This window comes from Mus caroli, unplaced genomic scaffold (genome assembly GCF_978045245.1).
Source record: "Mus caroli unplaced genomic scaffold, Mus_caroli_1 scaffold_2, whole genome shotgun sequence".
Lineage (NCBI taxonomy): Eukaryota > Metazoa > Chordata > Mammalia > Rodentia > Muridae > Mus > Mus caroli.
Window position 1 is genome coordinate 108,127,110 of NW_028227257.1, and position 13,022 is coordinate 108,140,131.

At 41.7% G+C, this 13,022-nt stretch overlaps 1 protein-coding gene across 3 annotated transcripts in view; it reads right to left on the reverse strand.

Moving 5' to 3' along the window:
* Window positions 1-13,022, reverse strand: part of Map3k20 (mitogen-activated protein kinase kinase kinase 20) — a 158,924-nt gene that overhangs the window by 57,850 nt on the left and 88,052 nt on the right. For all 3 annotated transcript variants that reach the window (XM_021151301.3, XM_029474337.2, XM_021151312.3), the window contains exons 8-10: window positions 12,849-12,935; window positions 7,338-7,412; window positions 1,968-2,074 (exon numbers count right to left, since the gene is read on the reverse strand). In XM_021151301.3, coding sequence (XP_021006960.1) covers window positions 1,968-2,074; window positions 7,338-7,412; window positions 12,849-12,935 — 269 coding nt within the window. The remainder of the gene's footprint in view (window positions 1-1,967; window positions 2,075-7,337; window positions 7,413-12,848; window positions 12,936-13,022) is intronic.

Here is a 13,022-nt window from a genome sequence, read left to right on the forward strand (position 1 = left end):
AATAGCAGAGAAGCTTCAGTCTACCACTCTAGGGAAGAGAGTTATAACTGAGTGACGGTTCTCTGGTAAACTTATTTAGGATGGATATTGGTTTGGGCTATGGGAAATTTCTTTTTTTTTTTTTTTTTTGCAGAGAATTTAGTCACTTTGCATTGTTTTCTTTGTTGGCACGCTTAGAGAACCCTACCTCTAACACACTGATACTCACAGTTTTTAAATCCCTCTAATCCTTTGGATAACAGATCAAATAGCATTAGGGAAACCTTGTATTATACACTCAGGTCAGATCAGATTTCATTGCTAATGCTCTGTTAGCCATGCCTTCTCTGTCACGTGGCTTGTCAGGGCGGAATGTGGATGGCTGTACTCTCATATTTAGCATTTTGACACAGGTGTTTTTGAGGCTGCTGCCGACAGTGCTGTATGTCTGGGGACATGGCACTAATCACTACAGGAGCATTGGCCGGGGAGGTTTAAAGAATCTGACGTGAAGCACAATGGCTAGGCAAATGCACTGGGCACACATTTATCTTCCAGGGCAAGAGGAGTGTTTACATCACTACAGTCATGCTCTCTGATTGCCTGCCACCCAGCCTCCTGCCTGCCTCCTTCCTTCTCTCCCTCCCTCCCTCCTTCTTTCCTTTCTTCTTCTTATGTTTACTGAGCACTTGCTATTGGAGGAGATGGAGGCAGAGATACACAAAACAGTTGTTCGATTTTCCCAGTTTTCCAGTCCTGAGATACATCCATACAGTGATCCCCAGAGCTCCGTGGAACTGACCTGGCCAGTGAGTGTGGGTTGCTCCCTTGCAGAAATGCAAGGTCACCAGCTGCCTGGGTGGCTAATGGGAGCTGGGGGGAGGAGGGACAGGAGGAATGTGCAACTGAAACAGGGTGTCTATAAAAAGGAGACTGCACTGAGAGGCTCTGGTGAGGGAGACCTGGGCCTCTGTGGAGGGATTGAAAGCTTAGGGCATGCTCAAGACAAGGCTGGATGGTGCATCTTCCAAATCATATGTATTTCTGCCTTTGTCTGAAGAGCAATGAGGCACACATATGGAGTTTGAGGGGAAGTGGTCTGATTGCATGTTACTGTGGGAAACAATGTCATACCAAGCTTTTGTTAAGTTATTTTAGACCAGAAAAAAAAAAAAAAGCCCTCCGATCTAGATGGGAGCTCACTGCATTAATTTTATATTTCTAAGAAAAAATCATGAAAGTCAATGGCCCGAGATAGCTGTTTCAAAGGAATGAAAATAAGTAAATAAGGTCACAGTAAAAATATCAGTCAACTAGAAGGCCCCCAGTCAAGTGTACTGACAGGCGGCGAGAGCCAGTGCATGCAGTACTGCCTTATCACCAGCAGATGGCGTAGGGCGTCACGTTCCTGCCATGGATATCGGAGCAGGGATGAAGTTACTTCAAATCTCCGCTGAGTCAGGGGAGGAACAGTGTCCAGCTCCCAAACATGCTATTTATATTCCCTGCGTCATTCGACCTGGTCCAACTGTTTCATCTTGGGCTTGTTTTTCCACTCACACAATCCGATTCTCTCTTTACTCATTCGTTTTGCTGGGGTTTATAATGTCTAACATGTTTTATAGGTTTCCCCATGCCATGCCCTAGCAGATACAGTGTTCTACACATGGCAAGGCTAACACTATGCATATATATATATTTTTCAAAAAGATGTTTTTTTTTTTCTGGAAAGAGACCAAAGCTTCTTAACACAGAATGTGTACAGAGAAGGGTCTGGAAATGGCTTTGACTTCAGTACTCTCCCCAGACACTTTGAGCATAGACGACCACAAGCATAGATAAACTCTCACATATGAATGCGGGGTTATAACTCTTGAGCTTGCTGTCCCATCCCCCATGCCCCCAAGCTGTGCTTAGTCATCAGGACTGTCCATCGGGTGTCTGGTTCTCCTCAGCCTTGGGCCGGGACTCATGCCGGAGCTACCCACCTCCACTCCGCCTTGTTGTGTAAAAATGAGTTACACTGGTCAGGAAGGTTCGTGTCATTTGACATAGACTCCAGGATTGAAATGATTTGCTTGAACGATGGCCGTTTCTGAAGAAGAGAAGGAACCACCATGAGACTCGAGGAATGAGACAGGAGAAAGTGTAGCCGAAGCACAGCAGGGTTCTGACTTCCTGTGTAAAACCAGCAGGCCACCAGGTGCAGGGGGCCATAGTCTTCACCCTCAGTTAGTTATCCAGGGATAGACGCATATGCTGAGTTTTTTTTAACCATGCAGCATCAGGTTGGGGTAACAAGTCCTCGTTTGTATGTACAGAGAGAGGTACTAAGTCTCACTTTGAGGTATGACCAAGAGCTCCATCATTAAAGACGTACCTGTGTGGTAGATCTGGTCAAAGCTTAACTACATTATGTGCTCTGGGCATTCTGCGCTTCACTACACAATGTTTCCTTTTTATAAAATGTGCTTGGGCAGGCAATATATGCTTACCAACCCACTGGAGCTAATAAAACATCCCAAATCAGTTGGTCTAAAAAGACCCCAAAAAACAATAACAACAACAACAACAAAACATTTAAGGACAGAATGACGTCATTGTTCTCAAGGTTTATCCCGTGGCTCTGAAGGCAGCCCCTGAACAAGCTCGCCCAGTGTGTTTCCAGCAGGCCCTGTCTGCGCTCACCTCCTTCCTCTCTACCAAGGCTCAGACAAAAGGTTAAAACAAAAATGGAGACCGATAATAAAAGGATGGCGCACGTGCTCTCCTCACCGTGCCTCATAATTACAGCATTTCAGAACAAATTACAGCTACAGCAATTAAAACACGCATTTTAATTTAGGAGCACAAAAACAGGAAGGAACAATGTTGAGGTGGCTTGCTCTCAGGACCTGGTGCTTCTGACATCATTAAGAAAAGCTCTTTCCCCATATTTCAGAAATGTAAAACTAGGATATTTATTGACTTCTTCTGTCTTCATTTATTTTGAGGGCACACACATGTGTGCATACACATATGGTGTGTGTGTGTGTGTAAGAAAGCATAGTTAAATGTTACTGGTGAACAAAGGAAAAAGCTTTAAATAGTTTAAATAGAGTATATATAAACAAATTCATATTATTAAACTTTGTTTTGATCTTCATGCCTCCCACCATGTGTCAGGTTTTAAATGAAAAAAAAAAAGGTGTAACTTTGCACAAGAAATGACTATAAAATAAATACAGGAAATGCAGAATCTTCATGTTACAAGGAAAAGCAGCAACAGGGCTAATGACTTTTTTTTTTAAAGACCTGGCCCATAGACCCAGGCTAGCCCTTCAGCTCTGTGTAGCTGTGGATGACCCTAAACTCCTGATCATCCTGCTACCTCCCAAGTGCCGCGCTATATAACCCACCTAGTTTATGCAGTGCAGGGAAATGGACCCCAGGTTCTTGTGTATACTACCCAAGCATTCTACTAGCAGAGCTACATTCCCAGCCCATCCAATGACTATTTAAGACTTATGTTTTCATACATTTAATTATTATTATTATTATTGATTTTCTGAGACAGGGTTTCTTTGTACAGCCCTGGATGTCCTGGAACTCACTCTGTAGACCAGGCTGGCCTCGAACTCAGAAATCCGCCTGCCTCTGCCTCCCGAGTGCTGGGATTAAAGGCGTGCACCACCACGCCTGGCTTAATTATTTTTTAAATAAAATTAAACTCCTTTGTATTCAGGTGACAAGTAACCCTTAAAAAACAAACAAACAAACTCTTACCATTACAGTTAAACTCTACTCTCATACATTATCAGAATGAGCATTTAAAATGCAGGCATAGCTGGCTGTGGCGGTACATTTCAGTAGTCCTAGCTGTTTGGGGGGCTGAGCTAGGAGGATTACTGGAGCACAGTAGTTCAAAACCAGCCCAGGCAAAATAGACACTCCACCGCCAACAACAATGCAAATTCTGTAGTAATGGTTTCAGGTGTGCTGTTTGTAGAATGGGTGTACCTGTGTAGGGTCTCAGGATGCTCCTGATGGGCTTAGGTGCCTTCAGAGTGTCACGAACAGATTACTTATCTTGAAAAGAAGTCACAGGCAAGACTTCTTATTAAGCATCTTTATGTCTTACATCTCTATTTGCTATTTCCATTTTATACCCAGGACAACTAGCTTAGAAAGGTGTAAGTTATCCTGCTTTAAACACAAAGCTGGTCACAGAACCTGGGGTTATGCTTTTAAACTTCAAATCTTTTATCTTAAAGAGTATGATACCAATTCCTACCTAATTCTCAGTTTTAAAGATGCCATTTTAAGGCAAACCAATACTCATCTTTCTTTTATTTTCATTCATACACACACACACACACACACACATATATATATATGAATATGTATATATATATACTATATATTATATATATAATTTTATTTTTGAGACAGGGATTTGAATACCCCAAGCTGGTCTTGGACTTATTATGTAGACTTATTATTCTCTTCATCTACTCCACACTCAACCAGCTACATTTCTGACTCCAATAGAATATTTTGAAGACGTGACTTAGGCCACCAGGACATACTGTCACTTAGACAATATCGGGTTTTCCCTATATGTCTTCCCTCACTGTAAAAGAACACTAGCTCTAGAGGGAAACTGAATATTGTGATCTAAGTGTTAATACTCTAAAGTCTGAAACAGGAAATAAAATACTCTGACTGACTGCTGCTCTCTGTCAGAAGAGGTCTGGTCCCAGTTCTGAGCCATGGGATGAAAATGACAGAAAATTTACTGGGGTCTGGTTTCTGCTTCTACTTTCTATTGCTGAGAATTAGGTAGAAATTGGTATCATACTCTATGAGATAAAAGATTTGATGTTTAAAAATATGTGTGTGTGTGTGTGTGTATGTGTGTGTGTACGTGTGTGAATATATTTATATTCCCTCACAGAACCTGCAATCTATTTAGCAAGAAAATCTATCACTATAGAAGCTAAGATAATAAGCCAGACTGATTGTGGTTTGGGCAGGGGCTCACGGTGTCTGGGAAGGTAGGAGAGATATATCTCAGTGGAATGTTGCTAGGGAGAGATGCTCGGGGAAGGGAGCCTGTGCCCACAGATTAGCCACAAGGAGTGAGGGGTGAGCTGCAGCCACGCTCCAATCAAATCAAGCACAGTGACCTGGAGTACTTTCATCAGAATAAAATGTCTCGAATGCAGAAACAAAAAATCTGTTTCAAACTTACTTTATACTTCATGGGCTGTAACACAAGAATTTTTTTCTTTCTTTCTTTTTATTTTTATTTTTATTTGGTTCTAGAGAGGATTCCTACATGTTAAAGGCCAATATCGTGGCTATTGCTCTGGGCTTCAATTCTTTGCTGTTTGATGTGGTTATATTATCATTTAAGTGCACATTCTGAGGCTATAACACCAAGTTTTCAACCAAGGAATTAAATCATACTGAAATATAATTACAGATCTAGAGATCTGGGTGTATTATTCTAGTTCAATGCAAATAATTTCAAGTGAAAATTTTAAGCATGAGATACAAAACACTGCTAAAGTCATTATATGTTGTAATGGACACAAAAGTAGAGAGACTGTGATATCATTTCAACAGTCATGTTTGAAAAGAAACGTACAAACACCTGTCTATAGTTTAACTGAACTAGTGGTAAAGTGTACATTTCTTTTAATGCTTAATTATTAAAACCCCTCATTCTGGAAAAAGAAATCACACACTAAAAGCAGGAGGCCCTAAAGCAGAGGGGTCGGAAGGTGCACTCAACCTCTTGCGATGCTGCCAGTGTAATAATGACAATAGCAACAATCACAATGTCACATGCTTTAAGAAAAATAACACTAAGTTATATGGAGCCCCAGGTGACGAGAGGCTGACAGAAGTCTGCTGGATGCCAGGGCCAAGGCAGGATGCACATGGCCAGGGAGCCACATAAGTGAGTCTTCCTAGCCATGAAGCAAGGCACATGGTTGGGAGGCTCCCCAAGACAGGCTCTTGCTGCTGTGCTGCTGTGCTTTGCCCTTGGTGTAAGACAATATGCCGGAAATACTGTATATGAATGAACATGAATTCTGTCCAGACTCTCACGTTGTCTCTAAGCCATTCCCAGTAAAGAAGTGCATTGCCCAAGAAAAGACTTATCATCACCATTCACTCCTAGGACTCACTGGAAATGAGTATAAATTATGGAAGAATTCTACAATGTTACATTTCTTCGTTATTTTTAAAGGCCTCTATATTTGAATAGGTAGTAAGACCTCAATTTCCATGAAAAAATTATACAAATTTGTATTATGACTTTCGTTTCTTTCTTGAGTTTTGATTGCTCAATTGTTTTAATGTTTAATCTATGAGACTCACTTTAAAATTATAACCTTCACTATGAAAATCTAAGCATACACAAAACAATATAACGTGCCTCTAGACTCCATAACTCCATAAGAGCTTCAAAACTTATCCCTGCTGATCGTGTTTAATCTGTATAGCTGCCCGTTGCCCTTCACTTTACTTTGAAGCAAATCCAAGACCAGCTGTCATTTTATTCATAACTATTTCCATACGTATCCAAGAAGTTTTTTTTTTTTTTTTTCTTCCCTGAGACAGGGTTTCTCTGTGTAACAACCCTGGCTGTCCTGGAACTCTCTCTGCAGACCAGGCTGGCCTCAAACCCACAGAGATCCACCTGCCTCTTGTCTCCTAAGTGCTCGGATCAAAAGCGTGTGCCACTAACCGTTCACTCAAGAATATTTTCTTAAAGCTGAACTTTGTGGGGAAAGGAGATGGGCTATCCATGCTTACGTGTGATAAATGCATGAAAACCTAGGATTGGAATTTCTTCAATTTTACTGTGACAGCTCAAAAACATCCTTGGACTTGTCCAGGGATGTCACACACTGTGATTCTACCAAAGTGAAACCTCTCTCTGCTCCTCTGTTAGAGAGAAAGGCAATGGAGAAGAGGCTAAGGGCAGAGCTCCATGGCCGACTCTCAGGGTTCACATCCAGCCCCACCAGTACTGGCCATGTGGCCTTGACCCGTCACTTAACCTGTGCCTCCTTGGCTCCATCTGTGAGCCAAGGTTGAGATGGATCAGCTTCTATACCCAAGAGTTAAGAGAAAGTGCTTAAAACACAGCCTCACCTATATAGTATGTACCGTGTTAGCTGTTTTTTTGGTTTCTGTTTTTTTTTTTGTTTTTTTTTTTAACAAGTCACATGGTCATGATTAAAAGCAAAAGAACAATATTGTTTTTTGAGGCCAGAGTGCCGACAAATGCTGTTTAAAAAAAAAAGGACCTCAAAGATGAACAGGTGAGGGTTCCGAAATCTGAACCCTAATGAGCGTACCTTGGCATCAGCCTCCCAACACTGATGTAGCAGTTCAGCAAAGCTTCTGGGGCAGCTGCTCGGAATGGTTAATCTCTGCAACAAAGGAGGAAAACGAAACACGGGTTTACTCCCAGAGACAAGAAAATGACCTTTGATGGACCGTCAAAAAGCTAATTTAGAAGCTCAAACCGCACACAGAATTTAAAACTTCCACAGGTTAACATTGACATGGGACGGGAGAATTCATGTTCCGATCTGCCCTGCAGATCTCCCAGGGCTCCAGCTTTTCCCAAGTGGAAATCCTGGTAGATGGAAATGTCAGGTTCATCGTGACAAATGCAGCGGAACAATCACAGCTACAGCGGCAGAGGGGCAAGCTGGGGCCGAACGCTGTGTTTAAAACCACAAATTTATTACTGCTTTTTTATTGCAACTTAAGATCTGTGCACACCAGCCAGGTAACTAGGAAACAAATTGAGTTTTGGCAATAGGTGTGAGGCTCTGAAACCATCTTTGGCACAGAAGATCACTCTGCATTTTCTCACTGGTAATTCCGAATGTGCCGTTCAGCGCGCACGATTCATTTGGCTTTACCTCTGGTCACACCCGTGTACTGAACCGGACTTGATACAAAACAAATTGGCTTCTGAGGATCAACCCTAGTCACATGCCCTACAGGTCTGGGTCTCATAGAACACGGCATGCTCCTATCTCAGGGAGGAATGTTTGTTTTAAAAGGCTTAACGGCCTGGCCAACAACAACAGAATGTCCTGGCACGTGTGAGCCCCTGAACTTGGTCTTCAGCACCGTTAGAGGTGAATACCCACAAAGCTTCCTAGAATCAAGTCGCCAAATCTCAAATGTTCCATGTGTATTTTTGTACGTCAAGTAAACAAAATGAAGTTTATAACTTTTTGGACTTAGCATCTAACTAAATTACAAATACACAGAAAAAAAAACTTAACAGTTTCCAAATACATCAGATCACAACACCCGCACACAAGAAATCAAAGGAGACTGGTTTTTATATTATTCACAAGCTAACTATGACTTTTAAGTACGGTCACTAGCAACAGGGCTGGTCTTGGAACCGAGTCATTAACACAGCTTACCTCAATCCGGCTGTGTTTGCAACCTCTCAATGTCATTTACCCACCAGGCTAAGCACCTTAAATGGCCTCATCATCTTGTCTAGTAAGGTGATGCCTAGCCTGCATTTCCATAGTATTTTCATTTATTCTTCACATTGCACGGCTACACTGACTTGAAGCATGTTGCGTGTGGGTGAGCTGAGGTTTTCTGGTTTTCTTTTCAGCGGAGCCTGGGCTGTCAAAGGAGTTGTTATAGAGAGAGCACTGGAGTTGGAGACACATCCGTGGCAGAGCGACAGGCACTCACGAAGCACTGGGCTGCATCTCCCGTGCCAAGGGTGTGCGTGGATGGGTGGGTGGGTGTTGTGGAGTAAAGAACTGTGAAGCTAAGCACTAAGGTGTAAGTCCCTAGAACTGTCTGCCAAGGACATTTTACAAATAGAAAATTTAAAACTGAGTTTGGCTGGATTTGGGTGAGGCCATGCAGAGACCTAAAAAAATAGGTGTCTGGGCAAGATAGTCTATACATTGCATTACAGTAGAATTACAGATAATCTTGATATCATAATAAAGTTAATAAACAAGCAAGCTCTCCAAATTAAGGCTATGCTAAGCCTTGGAAACTCCTAGTCTTTTGACATCACGGAGGAGAACGATGTTTTCAACTGTTATTTTAGTATATCGTGAACTGCACGTTTTTGATGGAGATTTAAGGGAAGTCAGTTGTTTGCTTAGGAGACAGAAAACGGTTGGGAGTGCGACTAAGTAAAGATGCACTGCAGTTGCTTGTGTGCAGCTACGTGTGTATTTCACACAAATGAACAGACAACTGGTTTCAGAGGGATGCACTGCAACACAGCCTCGTCTCTGTGTTTACCAAGGAAGCGATGTCAACAGGGTGAAAGTCCTGTCATACTCTTTTCTCACTGGGAAATCTTTTTAAATACAACATTTCAAACATTACACAAAGAGAAAAGTAATCTTAAATGTCTAATGTTGTCAAGTATTAGTTAATCACAGACTTAGATACTTTTACATAAGGGATTTCGTTACTACATTAAAAAGTACTTTAAAATAGGATCTGAAGTATTCATGTCCTAATTACAGAACTTTAATGCATACCTAATGTATTCAAACACACGGAAATGGCCACATCTTGGTACTATGTGGTAATACTACATACAGTTTAAATATTTTAGAGCAAAGAGTTTACATTTAAAAGTAGAGTATCTCCCAATAACTAAATTAGGTAGGGTATTTAAAAAAAATAGTTTTGCACCATTTTATATGTAAGATGAAAATAATTGTTGGTTTTATTTTTCTAAAGTTAAAGAGTAGTAGATCAAATTTAAGTTTAAAACTTTTGTGCTACGTTTTAGTGTGTGTGTGTGTGTGTGTACACGTGTAAATGCACACCTGTGCATTGTGTGCATTGTGTGCATTGTGGAAATGAGAAGACAATTTAAGAAAGTTAGTTCTCTCTTCCCTCCATGTGGGTCCTAGGAATTAAACTCAGGTTGTTGGGCTTGGTGGCAAGTGCCTTTACCTGCTGAGCCATCTCACTGGTCCCAATATGATCAAGATTTTTTATATTAATTAATTTGCTATTTACAATGAAACATATTTATATAAGAATCCAAGTGTTTATGAAAGAAATGATACTCTAGGACATTCTGTAGAAAATATTCTCTAGAACATTCTGAAGGTGCACTGTTTTTTCATGGGAAAAAAAAAAGCAAATACGTGTATCTCTTGTATTTACAAAGTTCTTGGTAATGCCCTCGTATTACAAAGTTCTTGGTAATGCCCTCGTATTACAAAGTTCTTGGTAATGCCCTCGTAAGTTACTATGTTCTGCGCAGGCTCACTGCTCCCTTGCGAAGGTGTAACAGGGCTTATGAATCCATTTTTATAGAAGCTAATGTCAGAAATGATTAGTCAAAAGCTGTACTCCATAAGAAGCAAAGGTCCTTAGATGTAATGTTAGTGAGCATGACCTCTCTATAGGTTCAGATGCAATACTCTATGAGGAGCTCGAGACTACGGGAGGACTCCCATCTAGCTGAAGAGTGCGGTCCCAATCCTAACTGACCAGCTTGGATGCCATTGCAGCTACATAAGGCATTAGCAGTGGGAAGTTGGGTAAATATGTTTACAGACTCCCAGGAGTCCATAATCATTTCAAAATAAAAATCTGTTTTTTTTTAATTTACTCTACTAATTGGATATAGATGTTACAGAATGACTAGATAGGTCTCATTAACAATCTCCCCTTGGCAGTTTAAACACGTCACTCTTAGTTAAATGAAGAATTCTGGAAATATGGAAACCTTTCTCTAACCCAGTAACTGAAGGTAGTCAACAGTAAAGACAAACGAGATACTGGAAGTTGAAGAGGTTTTATGAGTTAGGCTTCTTGAAGAGAACTCAACCTCCGGGAATTACATGAGCAGAACGTGTTTGGGAACCTGTGCCCCTAATGGCAAAATGAAGAAACCTTCTTGAACAGTGACACTGCAAATCCCATCAGGGCTTGATTTCATCACCTTTCCCCCCACAAGTAAGTACTGTGCAGAATGGGAAGAGAAGATAATTATCCTTAAATCAAGCAGTTGTACTCTGAACAGCTCAGGAAGTCCCTGAGCTGCCCGTCACAGCTCACGGCAATATGTCCCATTGGCTCTAGGGCCAGGAGATGGCTTCCTTGTGAATGGGGTTAAGTTCTGACGGGTGTTGGTGGGAACTTCCTAACCCTCAGGCAGGATGGAAGCCCGTCATCTCTTCAACTTTAAATACCCAATGCTTTAAAGATGCACTGGATTGCAACCTACTCTTTCTCCAGAGAACATATTATTGCAAAATATGAATGATTCTGTCAATTCTGGAGGATCTGGGTGGCTCTCTAGAGCCCTTCCCTGGTCCATCCTGTGTGGTGTAGAGATTGTATGGAATGCCTTGCTTCTAGGTCAGCTGAAGGTCAGTGTTGTCTTTACTTAGACTTGTAAAGCCTGAACTAAACACATGCAACCATCTCACTAGCAAAAGATACAGAACAGAAATAAGTGGGTCCTCATGTCCAAAATGATCAGTTATCCCATGTGAGGTCTTACTGAACAGTGCATGGAAAATTACCTTCGTCTAATTAAAACCTAACAGCTCTTGTGGAGCAATGAGTGAGGCCTGGTCTTGCCCAGAAGTCCTTTTCATCTCTTATGCTGGGTAAGCCCTCTCCCATCAAATTCAGCCACTACTATGTGCCTCCCATCCTCAAAGAGTCGATAGGGCAAATTAGTCCGGTAGTTCTGGGTTAATGGGATCCAGGAGACAGAATCTTGGTTTCTTCTGGTCAACAGCAGCTTTCTGATTAACCTGGCTGGCTCTATACTCGCTCGGGGGTGGGGCAGGCCAATCCAGCCCTGTTAAAGCGCTAAAGAGGACACTATCTTTATATCGTGTCCATGTGGAGAGTATCTTACTTTAAGGTTACACTCGGCCTTTGTGCACGGAAATGAAAATGAGGAAGTTCTGGGAAATAAGTGGTTTTGCCTTGCAAAGGCGAGTGTGCACGGCCACCACGCCATCTCAGTTCTCCTAATGCTGTGATACTGGATACCTCATCCTTATGCTGAGAGATTTCCATGGCTGTGCGTTTCAGTGACAATTTGAAACCTTTCAAAATGTAGTTGCTCTCTTTGATATGGATGTGTCATGTTCTCTGATGTAGGCTCATAGGTCCAACTAGCTGAAAGCCTCAATTTGTGGGAAGAAGAAAAGCGAGGCCGGGGACACAGCACACACGGTGTTTACGCCACTGAAGTTCCTTTGAAATGGAACGACTCTGCATGAAGAAGCCAGCGCTCCCGCCACCGCCTCGCCGATTCCAGTGAGGAGCTCATCTTCAATGTAGTGCTCAACGTAGGTGGCAAAACTGTAATTTTTTCCCCTTTTTGAAACTATTTTTTCTTCTTTTATTTTTGAAATTCTCATCTAAGCGACAGTTTCTTGTACTATAGTGGCTCCTGCTGGGAGAGGTAAGTTGAAGTAGCTGAAGGTCTCTTACAGATAGATCAACTCCCGGCCAGTAAAAAAGATGTCCTAAACGCAGGAGATGCAGTTAAACTGTTCCCCTACCTTGGACGCAATGGCTTCTTTCATCACTAAGAACAAACCCCCAGGTTTTACAATTGAGACTGAGAAACTAGTACAGTACTTGCACAATTTTTGATCTACGGCATCACGACGTGAAGCTGCAACAATTAGATGTAAAGGGTCCATTCATGAGGAGTAGCATCACTCTGACCCTTTGTGCTAGCTCCTACTGCTAATCTTTCCATAAGCGCGAACTTACTTTCAATTTGAAGAAGATGAAAAAGTCTTTTGCAAAACCCCAATACTGTTTTCTGATCTATGCACCTGAATGGAGAAACGGAGTCTTACCTCGTTTTTTTCCACTACAAGCCAAGCTACTTGTAATCCTTCCAAACCTTTAAAGGGGACCTCCCTTGTTAGCATCTCCCAGAGAACCTACAACAAAAAGAAAATGGAATTTTTATTCTGGTACTTTATATTGGTATATTACTGAAAATGTAGCTAGCACTTAATTGTATCCAA